The following is a 19,380-nucleotide window of genomic DNA, read 5'->3' as shown; positions in this document are numbered from 1 at the left end:
GACTGAAGTGACTTAGCAGCAGCAGCAGTGACTCTATTTATCTCCTCACTTAGCTCGTATACTTTTGGAGTTGAGTCTTGTAAATGTACTTTAAAATGTTTCTGTTGGAAAAAAGCAGGAGAATACTAAGTAAATATTGTACTGGCATCTATTTAATTCTTTGTTCAAACTTTCCTCAACTTTGACATTACAGTTAAAATCCTCATGTACTTCTTTTTCTTTATCTGGAAGCATTTGTTCACCTTGTACATGCACAATTCTTTTCTCTCTATTGTATTAATTTCCTTGGTTTATGTAACAGCCTCTACAGCCTCCCTTTGTTTGGTGCCTGTCTGTTTTGCATGTCTAATCTCTATTAATGTTTCTTTCAAGCTTTTTAATTTAGCTAGTTTTTCACATGGTCATCCTGGACTTTGTGACCAGTGCTTTGACTTTGTTTCTTTCATCTCCTGGCCTAACAGGATCTTCGTAATAAAGTATTATGTTATAATACAGTCTGTGAAAAGTATCAATATTTGGAGTTCATCATATTTTTAAAAGTTATATTCTTTTGTTTGAATATCAAAGTGATCATGTTGGTTTGTGTTTTGCTGCCAGATAGCGCAAATGGTCTTGCCTGAGTCTTTGTAGGCATTTATCTGGTTATTAATTCCATCTTGCTGCTTCCACCCCTGCAACTGCTACAGCAGTCCAGTAATTCGTTAGTTTTCACCTAGCATATGTTGAAAGTAGGAGGGGAGAGAGCTGTAACCTCAAATTTCATGTTTACATATATGTTAACACTAAAGTTCCTTGTAACCTCGAAGTAAAAACTCATTTTACTTTATTGAGTTCTGAAATGAATTTAGACCTCAGGTAGGTTGTTTTTTTTTTTTTGTTTTTTTTTTTTTGCCACATCTTGCAGCATGTAGGATCTTAGTTCCATGACCAGGGATTGAACCTGTACCCCTCCATTGGAACTATGGAGTCTTAACCACTGGACCCAGGAACATCCCTCCACCTGAGTTTATTTTTTTTTTAATTTTTTTTTATTTATTTATTTATTTTTTTAATCATTATAACTAGGCTCAAACACATCTTTATTAACCAAAATAGGAACCATTACAATCAACACATTTTTGACAAAAAAAATGTTTGTTTTAAAAATCCATGCTTCAGTATTCAGCGAACTATTAGAAAGCATTTTCTGCCTCTTGCTGATTGTGGAAGCATTTTCCCTGCAAAAAGTTATCAAGATGCTTGACGAAGTGGTAGTTGGTTGGCAGGAGATCAGGTGAATGTGACAGATGAGGCAAAACTTCGTAGCCCAATTTGTCCAACTTTTGAAGCACTGATTTTGTGTGATGCGTGGTCAAGCATTGTTGCGAAGAATAACTGGGCCCTTTCTGTTGACCAATGCCGGCTGCAGGCATTGCAGTTTTGGGTGCATCTCATCAACTTGCTGAGCATACTTTTCAGATGTAATGGTTTCACCAGGATTTAGAAAGTTGTAGTGGGTCTGACTCGCGCAAATTTGCCTTTGGTAAGTGCTTTGAAGCTTCTTCTCTGCCCAGTCACTGAGCTGGTCATCACCAACTGCCGTATAAAATCCACTTTTCATCACATGTCACAATCCGATTGAGAAATGGTTCATTGTTTTTGTGTAGAATAAGAGAAGATGACACTTCAAAACAACAATTTTTTTGATTTGTGGTCAGCTCATGAGACACCCACTTATCGAGCTTTTTCACCTTTCTAATTTGCTTCGAGAATGGCTGACTTTTGAGTTCTTTGGCAACTTCTCTTGTAGTTGTAAAGAGGATCAGCGTTGATGATGGCTCTCAATTGGTCATTGTCAATTTCTGATGACCAGCCACTATCCACCTGAGTTTAAAATTCAATAAACAGGGTGTTTTGTTTGACACTTCTAGTTTTTTAATACACAGGTACCAGGAAAAAAATATATTTAGACTTGGAAAGAATAGTTCATTTACCCATCTGGCTGGGTTTAGGCATGAACGTCAAATGTCAATGTAAATATGAAGTTAAAAGAATATGACTTTCCTTTTACGGCTCATCCATTCATTTACTCGGGTGCCCAGACTTCCTTAGCTTTCAGCCAGTGAAGATATTAATTATATTTGGATGATAACACTTCCTCATCACAACCTCAGGTAGCTTTGTATTTATGACTAACTACACATCTCAGAAGTTGGCACTCAAAACTGGTCAACAAACCTTTTAATACATTTTCCTGATAAGTTCTCTCTGTTTTATTCCCTAAGATAGCTCTTTATCACCTTCTTGTCTCTTCTCAGGTACTCTAATAATTGTACGCATTGCATTTTTAGTCAATGATCTTGCTATATATGTCATAGGAAAAAAAAGGTGGAGCCAGAAAGAATTTCTTCCTTTCTTTCCACTAGTTGTAACACCGTTCTCCACCACTGCTCATATGCTCCAGGTCCCTCTGTGTCTTTGCTCCTATGTAATGCAATTAACTCCTCTTTGTGGTACCTTTCTTCCTAGCATAAAAATACCATCCCTTGATCTAACACCCCTTTTCTTTGACCTATTTTCAGCAGAAATTCTTGAAACAGTGCTTTACTCCATGTCATCCTCCCAGTCCTTTCCATCAGTCAGTCAGTTCAGTCACTCACTGAGTTGTTTCCAAATCTTTGTGACCCCATGGACTGCAGCATGCCAGGCTTCCCTGTCCATCAACCAATTCTCAGAGCTTGCTTAAACTCATGTCCATCGAGTTGGTGATGCCATACAACCATCTCATCGTCTGTCATACCCTTCTCCTTCTGCCTTCAATCTTTCCCAGCATCAGGGTCTTTTCCAATGAGTCAGTTCTTTGCATCAGTGGCCAAAGTATTGGAGTTTCAGCTTCAGCATCAGTCTTTCCAATGAACATTCAGGACTGGTTTCCTTGAAGATGGACTGGTTGGATCTCCTTTCAGTCCAAGAGACTCTCAAGAGTCTCCTCCAACACAACAGTTCAAAAGCATCAATCCTTTGGCACTCAGCTTTCTTTGTATAGGTCAACTCTCACATCCATGCATGACTACTGAAAAAACCGTAGCTTTGACTAGGTGGACCTTTGCTGACCTCTAGTCTCTGCTTTTTAATATGCTGTCTAGGTTGTCATAGCTTTTCTTCCAAGGAGCAAACATCTTTTAATTTCATGGCTGCAGTCACCATCTGTAGTGATTTTGGAGCTCAAGAAAATAAAGTCTCACACTGTTTCCCCATCTATTATGCCATGGAGTGATGAACCAGATGCCATGATCTTCGTTTTCTGAATGTTGAGCTTTAAGCCAACTTTTTCACTCTCCTCTTTCACTTTCCTCAAGAGGCTCTTTAGTTCCTCTTCACTTTCTGCCATAAGGGTGGTGTTATCTGCATATATAAGGTTATTGATATTTCTCCTGACAGTCTTGATTCAGCTTGTTCTTCATCTAGCCCAGAATTTGGCATGATGTACTCTGCGTATAAGTTAATTAAGCAGGGTGACATATTGTCACAGCCTTTACTGATTTGGAACCAGTCTGTTGTTCCAAGTCTGGTTGTAACTGTTGGCTCTTGACCAGCATACAGATTTCTCAGGAGGCAGGTAAGGAGGTCTGGTATTCCCACTTTGTGAAGAATTTTCCACAGTTTGTTGTGATCCACACCATCAAAATCTACACCATTTGATGTAATCAATGAAATAGAAGTAAGATGTTTTTCTGGAACTCTCTTGCTTTTTTGATGATCCAACAGATGTTGAATTTAATCTCTGGTTCCTCTGCCTTTTCTAAATCCAGCTTGAACATCTGGAAGTTCATGGTTCACATACTGTTGAAGCCTGGCTTGGAGAATTTTGAGCATTACTTTGGTAGCATGTGAAATGAGTGCAATTGTGTGGTAGTTTGAATGTTGTTTGGCATTGCCTTTCTTTAGGATTGGAATGAAAACTGACCTTTTCCAGTCCTGTGGCCACTGCTGAGTTTTCCAAATTTGCTAGCAATTTGAGTGAAGCGCTTTAACAGCATGTCTTTTAGGATTTGAAATAAGGAAATTCTTTCCATACCCTACTTCATTTCATTTCCATCATCCCTCAGACTCATGACCAATATCTTTCCAGAGCCAGCATCTTTATATCTCTCAATCTCTCAGTAGTACTTGAAAGGTGGTTGTTATGACACCAGGATTCTTGGCCCCCGGAGAAGAAGAATTCAATCCAGGGCCAGAGACAAGGCTTGATCGCTCAGAGCTTTTGTGTAATAAAGTTTTACTTAAGTATAAAGGAGATAGAGAAAGCTTCTGACATAGGCATCAGAAGGGGGCAGAAAGAGTGCCCCCTTGCTAGTCTTTAGCCAGATGTTATATAGTCACTAGAAGTCTGTTAATGAAAGAAAGGAATGTCTTAAAACTCAAAATGGCACCAGGCCCCTCACCCATAAGATGCATTTTGGGATAATCTTGGCACCAAATGATTCATCTTGGGCCATAAAATGATTAACTTGAATCTTGAAGAAGGGCAGAGCACCATACAAATAGTTTCATTTACATAGATTAGAAGAACAATATCTGAGTATAACATACTGGTTTATCAAGTAGGTTCTGAGCCAAAAGGTGAACCGACTTGAAGACAGAGTTTGGGGTAAATGCATAGTACATTAGCTAGCTTAAGATAAACATTTCATAAGAAAAAGGCATTGGTTAACTTCAGGTGAAACCAGGTGTCACTATGGCAACACAGAATTTTAAGAGAAACCTCCTTTTAAAATTGTATAGATAAGGAAAAAATATTGCTAGCTTGTTTCCTCCTGCCACTTAAGAGAGGTAAAAATGTCTGACACTTGCAAGCTATTTCCTCCGTTTGGAGACCCCTGGCCTTCCTGCCTGTTACCCTCTCAGTACTCATGCCATGGACACATCCTTCTTGTTATCCTTTCTTCTTTCACTAGGGTGATGTTATTCACACCCGGTTTTCCTGCTGCCTCCCTGGTTCCTCCTTAGTTCTCTTTGCTGACCCCTTATCTTCTTTAAGATCACTAAACACCAGCTGTATGCTAGCCCTCTTCTATCTACACTTTCTCTAGCTGTTATAATCTAACTCCATGTTTCTGAAAACATCTCTCAGTGAATCACACATTCATATCTCCAGTTAAGGCCACTCCTCTGCTCGCTCTCTCTCTATATATATATTCAACTACTAACTTGACACCTCCATGTATTTATAAAACACAGTGATAAACTGTCTTCCAGTAGACTTGACATTTTAGTTCTTAAATTCTTGTTTGGAATCTCCTGGAAATATGCTTGTGGTATCAAGAGACCATTAAAAGGGAACAAAACTTCTATTCTGCCTACTAGTTTGTCTAGCTTTAAGGAGTTTGGGAAAAAATTCATCTGTCACCTTATGAACAGTGTAGTATAGATTTTTAAAATAGTAAAATTATCAGAGTCCAACTTAATTCCCACTTAAACTCCCATGTTAGGGGATTTCCAGTATTTCAGTTGATACCACAGTGTTTTAAAAACTGTTACTTCTAATTCTCTCTTAATTTTAACATAAATTATGTGAATATCTGGCTTCCCTGATACCTCAGCTGATAAAGAATCCTCTTGCAATGCAGGAGACCCTGGTTTGATTCTTGGGTTGGGAAGAGCCCCTGGAGAAAGGATAGGCCACCCACACCAGTATCCATGAGTTTCCCTGGTGGCTCAGATGGTAAAGAATCCGCTTGCACTGAGGGAGACCTGGGTTTGATCCCTGGGTTGGGGAGATCCCCTGGAGGAAGGCATGGCAACCCATTCCAGTATTCTTGCCTGGAGAATCCCCAGAGACAGAGGAGCCTAGGACGCTACAGACCATGGGTTCACAGAGAGTCGGACACGGCTGAACAACTAAGCGTAGCACAGCACATGTGTATGTCTCTCTGTTCATTTCAATTGCAAAGCTTATACTATTCTGTAGATGGGATGAAAAGAGAAGTATTAATTCTTTTTAGCTCCATTCTTCAAGTACTATATGGATTAAAGTAAATTCAGTCTTAAAAGATGTTGTGTTATTAATTAACAAAGTTGTGTACTTATTGTATTTGAATTCATAAGATGCCTGCCATTTTTAACAACATAAAGCTTCTCTGTCTCCTGTTGTTAACTATTTAAACTTCATATATCTTAAATGGGCTTCCTTGGTGGCTCAGCTGGTTAAGAATCCACCTGCATTGTGGGAGACCTGGGTTCAGTCCCTGGGTTGGGAAGGTCCCCTGGAGGATGGCTACCCACTCCAGTATTCTAACCTGGTGAATTCCATGGACTGTATAGTCCATGGGGTCGCAAGGAATCAGACACGACTGAGAGACTTTCACTTCACTGTCTTAAATAGTCGGTGTATACCTAGATTTTTGCCTCCATGAATGAGTAAAAATTAAATAAATGAGAGCTAGAAAGGATGCAAAGGTAATGTTTCAGACTTAGTTGTATCAACCCATCTGGTGACTGGTGACTTGCTCACACTAAGAGTATCATTGTTTGAATGAGACAGTTGACAGTTCATCTATTTTCAGGACTGTCTGCATCCTGGTGAGCAAAACTGAAATATCTGAGCATGTGACTAGTACCCACTTTCTTAATTCTCCAGTCGTAGCAGCCAATAAACCATCCTTGTTGCATAGTGTGTTCTTAGGAACACAAGAGGGTGGAAGCCTCCAGGATGAGTAAGGAAGACTGTACCTCTGGAGGGTTCACATTTAGATTCCAGTTAATGAGTTTCCAGAAAGTTCTTACAAGATTGATGTAATCTGAGAAGAGTTTTCTGTCAATAGAAACTCCCTCTGTTTCTCCTTTGTCCTTTTATTGCCTGTGTTTATTTTGGGTTCCAGTAAAGATCAAGTGCCTGATTGTACAGTGACCAATGAGAAACCTGATGCCAGGAGAAGTGGGGAACCTGGCTTTTCTTCAATTCTGAGTTCTCCTGATGCCCAATTCTCTTGGACTGAAAATAGTTTCTGCCCTGAGAATCTGAGGGGAGGATTCATTTCTTATGTTTTTTTAACCTCCTTTTAATGGCATCTTGATAATACCTTTCTTTGTTTTTCTGTTCTCGTGAGTCTTTGGGGGTGTATTTTCCACTTATGATGTCTGTTTCAAGACTTTGTCCCACCCAGCCTTTCTATTTCCATCCCATAAAGTGGCTTTCTATGTCGTGTTCCACTCTAGCCTTACCACCAAGAAGTTGTGCAGCCTTAGGCAAATAAGTCATAACCTACGTGAGGGCATTTTCCTCCTTTGTAAATGAAACAGTTTGGTTGGAAAGTTTTTAAGGTTCTGTTAGTTCTGACATTCTCTTCCGAATCTCTGAGATATCTCAAGTCCTCACTGGCACATACACAGGCACTGTTCTGGGTGCTCTTGGGAGTCACAGGGGTCTGCCACTACCCTGAAGGCTCGGGTCCGGTGATTAGGTCACTCACCACTGCAGTTGTCAGAGCTGATCAAGGAACTCTTAACCAGTGTGTTACTGGAACCAACAAAGGCAAAGAAAGCTTCATTAAGATGTTGTTGAGTCTTGAATTGGTAGGAGAGGCTTATGAGAACCTGATGGGATTGTGCGAGTGTAGGAAAGTTAGGGAAATTTGTGGAGCTTTGTGCTTAACACTTAAACTTCCTGGATTTAAAGAAGGAATGGATTACATCAGAGGTTCTCAACCTGAAAGTGCACGTGGAAACTTTATAAAAAGAGAGATTACTCAGGGTCCTCTGAGACTCATTAAAGCAGTTCTCTTGGTTGAGGGCAAAGTGACCAGGCATGATGTCTATCTTTTAAAAAGTGTTTCAGGTTATTCTGGTATATATAGACTTGTGATTCACTGGGTTTGAGGGTCTCTAAGCTTAATTTTCACCCCAGTTTTCCATGAGTCATGGCAAGGAGCAAATTTTTCCTGTAAAGGGTTAGGCAGTACTTTTTTCAACTTTGTGAGCTATGTGGTCTTTATGCAGTTATTCAGCTAAGCTTGTGTGTGTGTGTGCACACGTGCACACACTCAGTCCTGTTCGACTCTTTGTGATGCCATGGGTGTGGGCTCTCTGTAAGCCCACCAGGCTCCTCTGTCCATGGGATTTCCCAAACAAGAGTACTGGAGTGGATTGCCATTTCCTTCTCCAGGGGATCTTCCCAACCCAGGGTTTGAACCTGCATCTCCTGTAGCTCCAGCATTGGCAGGTAGATTTTTTTTTTTTTTTTTTTTTTAACCACGGAGCCACCTGGGAAACCTAAGCTTTTGTAGGGCAAAGCTAATGTAAACAAATGAATATGGTGTGATTTGGCCATTGGGTCATAGTTTTGCTTACCTCTGGTCTATGAGATAGAATTTACTTTGGAACTGATGGACTATCAGCAAATTATTTTTATCCTGTATATCAACCAGTGATGAATATAAACCTGAAAGATATGTAAAGAATGGTGCTTAATGATAGAGAACTTGGGAAAGTTGTGCTGTTTCAAAGTTAAGATGCTTAGAAAAAATCTTAGTAAAACAGTCAAAACCTTGGGAAAATATTTTAATCTGTTGTTTTAATTTTTTTTTGTCTAGTAAATCTCCTCTTCTTGAGATTTCCTTTGAAATATGTTTAATGGACACCTCATAGGCCCAATTGTATTCACCAACCACTTGCTGATAGCCTATCATATGCTTTTAGAAAATAGTAACTCCAGAATCATCTAAGTTCAAGTTTGAGTAGTAGATATAATAAGTGATATCAGACCTTTTCAGATAGATAAATCAGAGTCCTCCTTTGCCTATTGGCACTTGGTACTGTAATTATTGAAGCTCTTAATTGTTGAAAATAGGCACCAATGTATTTTATATCTCTGTGTTTATTTAAGATGTGCCTTTTTGACATTAGTTGTGTGTTTTTTTTGCACATCCTGCAGTCAGAAAAAAGTCAAATTAACTTGCCACATAATTCACCACAGATTAGGTAGTAAGTTATAATAATTTCTAAAGGGTTAGAATCTATAGTATCGGATAAGGCAATGGCAACCCACTCCAGTACTCTTGCCTGGCAAATTCCATGGACTGAGGAGCCTGGTGGGCTGCCGTCTCTGGGTTTGCACAGAGTTGGACACAACTGAAACGACTTAGCAGAATCTATAGTATACCAAAAGTAACTCGCTTAAGCTGTTAATAATGTACAGCAATACAGTCCTGACTGACTTGTTAAGGGCTCTAGGAGCATAAGTAATTGGTGCAGAAAGATAGACCAGAGTTTCAAGAATATGTTTTGGGTAGAGAGTCTATTTCCATAATAACCATTATCTCTGAAGTCTATATCCATGGCCTAAAGATTATGCTAATCCCTCTAACATGGCCTTGGGTCTCAGGTCCCTGTCAGTTGACTCTTGTCAGTTGCTTGATGAAAAGCATCTAGTCTGGGCCTACCAGGAAGAATCTAAGATTTAAAACACGTTAATCCTGCCTTTTATGTACTTGACGTTTTGAAAGTTTCTCTTGCAAAATGTGTGATGTTTTTCACATGGTGTCAGCTTTCTGTTAATAGATGATTGTCTTCACATTTATTTATTGTGATCTTCCTGTAACCACCAGCTATGAGCACTCTTTACAGCACTGCCAGCCAGATCTCAGGCTTTTGCAATATAGATTCCATTGTCATGGCTTTGTGGGTGTTACATGCAGTTTAGGTGTTACTGAACAAATCTGATGGCCTGGTTTCCAAACAACCAAAAGGATGAAAGGAAATAGAACAAATATTTTGTGCAGGGAAAAGAGTCTGGTTTCCTGACTTGCCCTAAAAGAGGCCTTTAAGCCTTTTCTTGCCTCTTTGTTGGTGAAAAGGAAAATCAGGAATCGTTTTCTCTTTCACTAAGTATATCTGTTACAAAGTGAAGTTGCGATGAGGCTATGGAGCAGTCTTTCCCCAAAAGACTTGGTTCTCCTGATGCTTAGATAAGTAATTTAGACATTATCATAAAGATAATGAGATTCATTTTTAAAGATGGGCTCAGGAGAATTTTTGAGTATAATACATGATATAAATAATCATGCCAAAAATTTAAATGAGATGCTTCTCAAGCAAAAACCCCACTTCATTTTGACTAAGCTCCAATTTTGTGGAAAGCCTATGTAAATTATATGAAGTTTTCCTCTTCACGTGAGGAAAACTTGATGATTTGATTGATGATTTGATGTTTCAGTGCCTGAGTCTCATTTTGGCTTCATCATTTACTTCATAAAATCTAAGACATGTGCTCCTACCTAAGCTGGTAATGGCTACATTGAGATTTTGTTGTCAGTGAGCTAGACAGCAATACCTCCTCATTCCTCTATAGGAAATACTTTTCTATGCACAGAAGCAGAAGCTTCAGGTTAAAGAGTTTGCCCAACTCCATCTACGGAACTCTGAAAATGGTCAAATCTGAATTTCCATCCAGTTCCACCTACATAGCTAGACAATGGCACAGCAGTTTTTTAAAATCACCTTAAAATATTTAGACATCCCAAATTAGACATAGGATTCAGTTAGGTTAAAAAGATTAATGAAAACAAGTAGATGAGACTAAAAATAATTTGAGATGTTAAAACGTCCTTCTGATCCAAATAGTAATGTATATTTTTAGGGTGAGAGCTGAGGCTACATCTGTAGCCTGGATTTCCTACTAAGTTATAGCACTGCCATTCTCCCTGCTCGGAAACTGCTTTCTGCATGTGAGGTGGAACAATGGGTTAATTCATTATGAACAGAGATTTATTAAGGAACTGCATGATGTTAAACATTTGGTGGGGAAGATATTTAAACAGTGCTTGAGTAAGTTACTGTAATAGGCGCAGTGGATTTAACTGAAGCCCCTTAGATGTAAGTTCACTTTCTGCCACTTGCATGGAACCTTTTGAAGGTCCTATACTTAATTTTCTATGCAGAATTTTATTTCTTTTTCTTTCTTCTCTTTTTTTGGAATATTGTTCCCTGTGTTATACAGTAAATCCTTGTTGCTTATTCTTTTTATATATAGTAGTGTGTATCTGTTAATCCCATGCTCCTAATTTATCCCCCACTGTAGTAACCATGTTTGTTTTCTGTATCTGTGAGTCTGTTTTTGTTTTGTAAATGGATTCATTAGTATTATTTTTTTAGAATTCACATACAAGTGATATGATATAATATTTATCTTTCTCTGTCTGATTTCACTTAGTATCATAATCTCTGTGTTCATCAGTGTTGCAAATGACAATATTTCATGTTTCATCCTTTTTATGGCTGAATAATATTTCATTGTATTGATATTGTATTGATGTCTTCTTAAGACCTTCTCTTAAGAAGAATCTCCCACATTATTACGTCTCTGTTTCCACACCTGGATCCATCCCTGACTACAGATATGAATCTTTGGTTGTTAAATCAAGTGTAGAAGATATATGACTACTTGTGTTATAGTCATATTTATTTTCTATTTGAGCATGCCTTCCACCGAGCAGAAGAAACCTCAGCAAATTCAGAGATCTTGCTAGAAGTGACTCTATAATCAGTTGTGAGCAGAGTTTACAGGATACCAAGACACCGAGGGAGGGGGTGTCTGGCCCTAGGTTGTCCCTTGTGCTCAGTGACTCCAGGGCTGTCTCTGACCTAGAGGTGTACAGTCCAGGTACTTTGGGTCTTCCTTCTGGTCCTGACTATTAGCTCTCCCTTGGTGAGCCTGCACTCTCTCAGCTGCTTCCACGTCCCTGAGGAATGGAAGACCCCGAGCGGGTCAAAGTATTGGGATTATTTGGCTCCCCCTCATCATCATTCTGGAAATACAAGAAAATCCAAAGCTATGTCAAGTTATCTATGTCTCAACATGCCATGCAGGCATGTCGACTCTTATGCTCCTATGCCATACAGGCACTGGAGGCTTCTCTAAGCCCTGCCCCATTCCTGTATCCACCTTCGAACTGAGGCACAGGCCTCCGAAGTTCTAAAATCACTCAAATCTTCTGAGGAGAGAACCAGAGTTCAGTTGCAAGGCAGAGCTTCTTTTTAGAGGAACTTGTGCCTCAGCCCATTTGTGAGTCAGATTGTGGGGTGAGGAGAGAAGCTGTTTCTCATCCATCAGATCATCCTTGACTACTGGTTTTTACATTACTGTTTTTACACATCCTTCAGGCTTGTGTCCTTCAGGCTTTGGTTTTTGAATCTTAACAGGCAATATTCTTGTGGCTCAAAATTTTTGAACTATCCATCTCTGACTACAAAGGCACTTTTTTGCAACTTGCAAGACCAGAAATGATTTTCTGTGCACTGGTCTATGTCCCTTCTCCTTTGAGAGGCAGTGGAAGTAATGCGCGAGTTGGAGAGCCTGTGAGGCACGGGGAGTGAGTAATTCATAATATTATCTGGCCACATCGTCCGTTCACTATTTCAGTGGCTGAAAACCTAACCATAATGCAAGTGTCTGCACTGGCCAGCTTTCCTTCCTGTCAGAAAATACTTTAACCCATTCAGTTGAGTGAATGTTCACGGGCTGTAGATGAGTGCCTGTTGTTATGGTAAACTTGTTCTTAGTCAGGGATATTTGACCATGCTGTGGATAACTATAATAAACTGTCTTGGGGTCACTTTAAGCAACTAGATTATACGAAAGGTGATGAGTTGAAAATTGTATTTTCTCACTTTGATAGGTGCATTCTGTATACCATAGCTGACATTAGAAATTCTGAATTCAAAAAATAAAACAACAACAAAAGAAGTCCTGGGTTAACCGTTGCTAATGAAGAATATAATTTGCTGTACTCAGACAAATGCTTACAAAGAAAAATTGTGCATGACATTTTAGTGCTGTCAAAATAGTAGTTTTGATGTCATTTTCTAATAATAACAACGCATGCAATTTTGAGTAGTTTTGTAGCAATATTTAAATGTTTTTTGATGCTTGAAAGTGTTAAAATAGGATGGATTTTTGTTATACAGTTCCTTACTTGACGTGCTAAAGCACTTAACAAAGACTAGTATAGAATTCTTCACAGCACTGACATGCAGAAATGTCAACAGTGTATTTCAGTTCAAATTTAATAAAAAAACTGAGTCAGGATTTAATAAACTCTGAAAATCACCCATAATTTGGAAAAATATTATGTCAGAGGAATAATTATAATATGCCATTTATTTCCTCCTGAGTTATTTTTGATGGACATCGGCTTTGGATATTTTTCACTTCCATTTCTAGTGGGTTTTGGCTTAAAAGGATTCTCTTTTTGAATCTTGAATAATTATTGAAGATAATTTGAAGGTATATTCAAGATGAGGGAAATTGAAGCACACAATTCCTAGATAGAATAAAGCTCTTTATAAATATCAGTCTTGATCAGTGCATGTGAAAACAGGCAATACTATTAAGATTTTCTAAAATGAAGCTTTAAATGTTCAATTAAGGATAAATATCTGAACTTCTCTGATTCATCTATGAGTCATTTCATACTAAAAATGAAGAATTCTTCCCATTTCACCTTTTCATAATGAGAAATAAAAATAATAGAAATGAATGTCCACATCATTTCATCTCACCTGTTTTTTTTTTTGCTGAAAGAATTATTTCTTATTAATATCTAAATAACTACGATGATAATAAATTAACATTGTAAAGAAGGTTAAATTCTCAACTGGCTAAAGGCAGAATCAGCAATTACTTTTAAGACAAAAAATTTCTGTCTAGTAAGCTGTTAATGGGCTACCTGGTGGCTCAGGGGTAAAGAATCCGCCTGCCAATGCAGGAGATGCAGGTTCGATCCCTGGGTCAGGAAGATCCCTTAGAGAAGGAAATGGCAACCCACTCCAGTATTCTGGCTTAGGAAATCCAATGGACAGAGGACCCTGCTTGACTACAGTCCATGGGGACACACAGAGCTGGTCACAACTGAGCACACAGGTGCACTTACTTTAAATATTTTCAATTATGTACTGGATACCTATTATATGCCAGGCTATTTAAAAATCACTTTCCAAATTTTGTAAATTATAATTGCTCAGAGAAATAGGCTGTCATTAAAGAATTTAAGCACTCGTGCAAAATAGTTGAATTTTATAATGCCATTTGCAGCAACATGGGTGCAACTAGAGATGATCTCACTAAGCAAAGTACGTCAGAAAGAGAAAGACAAACACCATATGATGTCATATGTGGAATCTAAAATATGACAGAAGTGAACTTATTTACAAAACAGAAACAGACTCACAGACACAGAGAATGGATTTATGGTTGCCAAGGGGGAGTGATGGATTGGGAGATTGGGGTTAGCAGATGCGAACTGTTATATACAGAATGGACAAACCGCAAGGTCTTATTGTTGCCAAGGGAACTATATTCAATATCCTGTAATAAACTGTAATGGAAAAGAATATGAAAAAGAATTTGTATACATTTGAATAATTGAATCACTTTGTTGAATGCCAGAAACTAACGCAACATTGTAAATCAACTATACGTCAATAAAATAAAATTTTAAAAATAAATTAATTTTAAAATGGTTGAATTTCAAATACAGCACTTATACACAGTCACATTTTGCTTAGCAGTGGACATGGATCTTTAAGTAATTTAGATTAACAGTGTAATATTTAACTACAGATATATGCCAGTGATTTCAAATTTGTTTGAAGATTATTGTGAAGTTATTAAAAATTTACTGAGCCTCAGGAGTCCACTTACCACCCAGCTGACATAGAATTGTTGATAGTTATTAATGCACTGTAAGAATAAGGAAAGCCTTTTATGTAGTGATTTTCAAGTTTGAAACATTTTATTATAACTTATCAGTTGTAGAATATTGTACTACACAATGGTGAAAAAAAGTTTCCCCTTGACATCATCTATTCCATTGAGTAAAGTCTGGCTGTTTATGTGTGGCTTGCATAACTGAGAGTTAAGTGATCACAAAAATAAACAGGTTTATAAAGAACCCATTTATGGAAATCCTAGTTAATTCTCTTGGTTAAGCTTTTAGTTCTATCCAATTATTTCCTGTTACTTCATTCAGAAACCTAACAAATAACCAACTGACGAGTAGCTAGTATCACATCCTACAGTAATATGTTAGGAAACATTAAACTAATTTTGACATTCTCTGCAACTCTTATAAAATATTATTTTTATTTCAGATGCGATCTGTGAGCCGAGTCTTTAAGTTTATTGATATGCCAACAGAAGATGGTAAACCTAACAATTCATTCAGACCATCCAAAGATAGTCAACCCTCAAAAGTTATGATCATCGAGAATCAACATGTAAAGAAAGATGACATCTGGCCCTCAGGAGGCCAAATGACTGTCAAAGACCTCACAGCAAAGTACATAGACGGAGGGAATGCCATACTAGAGAACATATCCTTCTCAATAAGTCCCGGCCAGAGGGTAAGATTTAAACATTGCTTGCTTTGTTAAGGCAATGGCACCCCACTCCAGTACTCTTGCCTGGAAAATCCCATGGACGGAGGAGCCTGGTAGGCTGCAGTTCATGGGGTCACAAAGAGTCGGACACGACTGAGCGACTTCACTTCACTTTGCTTTGTTAAACCTGTGTTCAGTAAGTGAATCTCAGTAGCCTAAAGCAGTGTGTGGGCAGAATCCATTTGTAATTCTTATTGTTGACTAGGACCAGTGTTGAACACAAATATTTTCAAGTTATTATATGGAGTCAGTATTGTTTCATGTGAAATTTATTTTGCAGAGTGCTGAATCTGTATAATGGAACCATCTTACTTATTTTTTTAATTGGATTATGCTGCTGCTGCTAAGTCGCTTCAGTCATGTCCGACTCTGTACCACCCCATAGATGGCAGCCCACCAGGCTCCCCCGTCCCTGGGATTCTCCAGGCAAGAACACTGGAGTGGGTTGCCATCGCCTTCTCCAAGTTATTGCAGTATAGTTGCCGTATAATGTTGTGTTAGTTTCTGTTGTACACCTAAGTGAATTAGTTACATGTATACACTTCCCTGGTGGCTCAGATGGTAAAGTCTTTCTACAATGCAGGAGACCTGGGTTCGATCCCTGGGTCAGGAAGATCCCCTGGAGAAGCAAATGGTAATCCACTCCAGTACTATTGCCTGGAAAATCCCATGGACAGAGGAGCCTGGTAGGCTACCGTCCACAGGGTTGCAAAGAGTCAGACACGACTTCACTTTCACTTTCACTTTCTTTCATACACATATCCAACTTTTTTTAGATTCCCTTCCCATTTAGGTCACCACAGAGCACTGAGTAAAGTTCCCTGTGCTATACAGTAGATTCTTACTAGCTGTCTATTTTATAGAGTAGTGTATATATATCAGTCTCAGTCCACCAGTTCATCCCATCTCCCCTTGGTAACTAAGTTTCTTTGTTGCATCTGTGACTCTATTTTTGCTTTGCAAGTAAGTTCATCTGTACCCTTTTTCAAGATTTCACATTTAAGAGATATTATACAATATTTATCTTTCTCTTTCTGACTCATTTCACTCTGTATGATAATCTCTAGATCCATCCATGTTGCCACAGATTGCATTATTTTATTCCTTTTTAAGGGCTGATTAAAATTCCATATATATTTGTAACACATCTTCTTTATTCATTCCTCTGTTGATGGATGTTTAGGTTTTTTCCATTTCCTAGCTAGTATAAATAGTGCTACAGTGACATCGAGGTGCATGCATCCTTTAAAACTATGGTTTTCTATATAGAAGGATGAAATTAGAACACTTCCTAACTACATACACAAAAATAAACTCAAAATGGATTAAAGACCTTAATGTAAGCCCATATACTATAAATAAGAAAAAATATAGGCCAACTATTCTTTGACATAAATTGGAGTAAGATTTTTTTTGATCCACCCCTTCAGTTCAGTTCAGTCACTCAGTCGCGTCCGACTCTTTGCGACCCCATGAACTGCAGCACGCCAGGCCTACCTGTCCATCACCAACTCCCGGAGTTCACTCAAACTCACATCCATCGAGTCAGTGATGCCATCCAGCCACCTCATCCTCTGTTGTCCCTTTCTTCTCCTGCCCCCAATCCCTCCCAGCATCAGAGTCTTTTCCAATCAGTCACCTCTTCGCATGAGGTGGCCAAAATACTGGAGTTTCAGCTTTAGCATCATTCCTTCCAAAGAACACCCAGGACTGAGCTCCTTTAGAATGGACTGGTTGGATCTCCTTGTAGTCCAAGGGACTCTCAAGAGTCTTCTCCAACACCACAGTTCAAAAGCATCAATTCTTTGGCGCTCAGCTTTCTTCACAGTCCAACTCTCACATCCATACATGACTATTGGAAAACCATAGCCTTGACTAGATGGACCTTTGTTGGCAAAATAATGTCTCTGCTTTTGAATATGCTGTCTAGGTTGGTCATAGCTTTCCTTCCAAGGAGTAAGCGTCTTTTAATTTCGTGGCTGCAGTCACCATCAGCAGTGATTTTGGAGTCCCCCAAAATAAAGTCTAACACTGTTTATCCATCTGTTTCCCATGAAGTGATGGGACCAGATGCCACGATCTTCATTTCTGAATGTTTTGCCTTTTAATATATGTTGTAATTTTTTGTTGACAAATGGCTCTATATTCTGGGTAAAAGAAACTCAAATAATTAGGCCTTCGACACTATCAGGTTTGGGGTAAAGGGAAGTGTTCTACTGCTCTATAATTATGTCTTAGTCTTTTACTGAGACTGTGCCCTTGGGCTGCACAAGTGCTTCTCAGATTTTTCTCCCCCTTTAGGTGCAATAGTACACTTGTGTGGGCTGATGCTGAATATTTTCCTTTCTTTGATCAGTTAGGTTCTAATTGGGAAAAAAACAAACAAACAAGCAGTAGGTTCAGTTCTGGTAAAATACTTTCTCTTGAAGGAGCCTTTGTTAAGAAAAACAGGATGTTCTAGAAGATTATAAATTGTTGTTTCTCACCTCTTCCTGAGGATATCAGAAAATATTTCTGCGTAGTTCACTGTGAGATTAACTGTTGGTGGTGGGCTCTTGGAGGTAATACTTACAAAAGGGTGTGCATCTTCCCTGTGAATGGCTCCCTGGGAGTTTTTTACTCTCAGACTTTACCACACAGAGCCTCCAGCGGTTTGTTTAGATTTCCCTAGGGCTTCCCAGGTGGCACCAGTGGTAAAGAACCTACGTGCCTGGGAGGGAAGTTTGGGAGGGTAGGGACATGGATTCACGTATGGCTGATTCTAGGGATTATATTCAATAGATTCAAGGGATTAGATCCAATAGACAAACTGCCTGAAGAGCTATGGATGGAGGTTTGTGACATTGTATGGGAGGCAGTGATCCAGACCATCCCCAAGAAAAAGAAATGCAAAAAGGCAAAATGATTGTCTGAGGAGGCCTTACAAATAGCTGAGAAAAGAAGAGAAGCAAAAGACAAAGGAGAAAAGGAAAGATACTTGCATTTGAATGCAGAGTTCCAAAGAATAGCAGGGAGAGATAAAATCTTCCTCAGTTATCAGTGGAAGGAAATAGAGGAAAACAATAGAAAGGGAAAGACTAGAGATCTCTTCAAGAAAAATGGATACCAAGGGAACGTTTTATGCAAAGATGGGCACAATGAAGGTCAGAAATGGTGTGACCTAACAGAAGCAGAAGATATTAAGAAGAGGTGACAGGAATACACAGAACTGTACAAAAAAGATCTTCATGACCCAGATCATCATGATGGTATGATCACTCACCTAGAGCCAGACATCTTGGAATGTGAAGTCAAGTGGGCCTTAGAAAGCATCACTACATACAAAGCTAGTGGAGGTGATGGAATTCCAATTGAGCTATTTGAAATCCTGAAAGATGATGCTGTGAAAGTGCTACACTCAATATGCCAGCAAATTTGGAAAACTCAGCAGTGGCCACAGAACTGGAAAAGGTCAGTTTTCATTCCAATCCCAAAGAAAGGCAATGCCAAAGAATGCTCAAACTATGCACAATTGCAGTTATCTCACACGCTAGCAAAGTATTGCTCAAAATTCTCCAAACTAGGCTTCAAAAGTATATGAACTGTGAACTTCCAGATGTTCAAACTGGATTTATAAAGGCAGAGGAAACAGATCAAATTGCCAACATCTGTTGGATCATCAAATAAGCAAGAGAGTTCCAGAAAAATGTCTACTTCTGCTTTCTTGACTACACCAAAGCCTTTGATTGTGTGGATCACCGCAAACTGTGGAAAAGTCTTTAAGAGATGGGAATACCATACCTTCTTACCCGCTTTCTGAGAAATCTGTATGCATATCAAGAAGCAAGAGTTGGAACTGGAAATGGAACAACAGACTGGTTCCAAATCAGGAAAATAGTACGTCAAGGCTGTATATTGTCACCCTGCTTATTTAACTTATATGCAGAGTGCATCATGAGAAATGCTGGGCTGGATGAAGCAGAAGCT

At 38.8% G+C, this 19,380-nt stretch overlaps 1 protein-coding gene across 3 annotated transcripts in view; it reads left to right on the top strand.

Annotated features, from left to right (window-relative positions):
* Window positions 1-19,380, top strand: part of CFTR (CF transmembrane conductance regulator) — a 188,532-nt gene that overhangs the window by 136,914 nt on the left and 32,238 nt on the right. For all 3 annotated transcript variants that reach the window (XM_042248301.1, XM_042248300.1, NM_001009781.1), the window contains 1 exon segment: window positions 15,127-15,378. In XM_042248301.1, coding sequence (XP_042104235.1) covers window positions 15,127-15,378 — 252 coding nt within the window.

Source organism: Ovis aries, chromosome 4 (genome assembly GCF_016772045.2).
Source record: "Ovis aries strain OAR_USU_Benz2616 breed Rambouillet chromosome 4, ARS-UI_Ramb_v3.0, whole genome shotgun sequence".
Taxonomy (NCBI): domain Eukaryota; kingdom Metazoa; phylum Chordata; class Mammalia; order Artiodactyla; family Bovidae; genus Ovis; species Ovis aries.
Note: the sequence above shows the minus strand (reverse complement) of the source record. Positions and strands in the feature narration are given on the sequence as shown.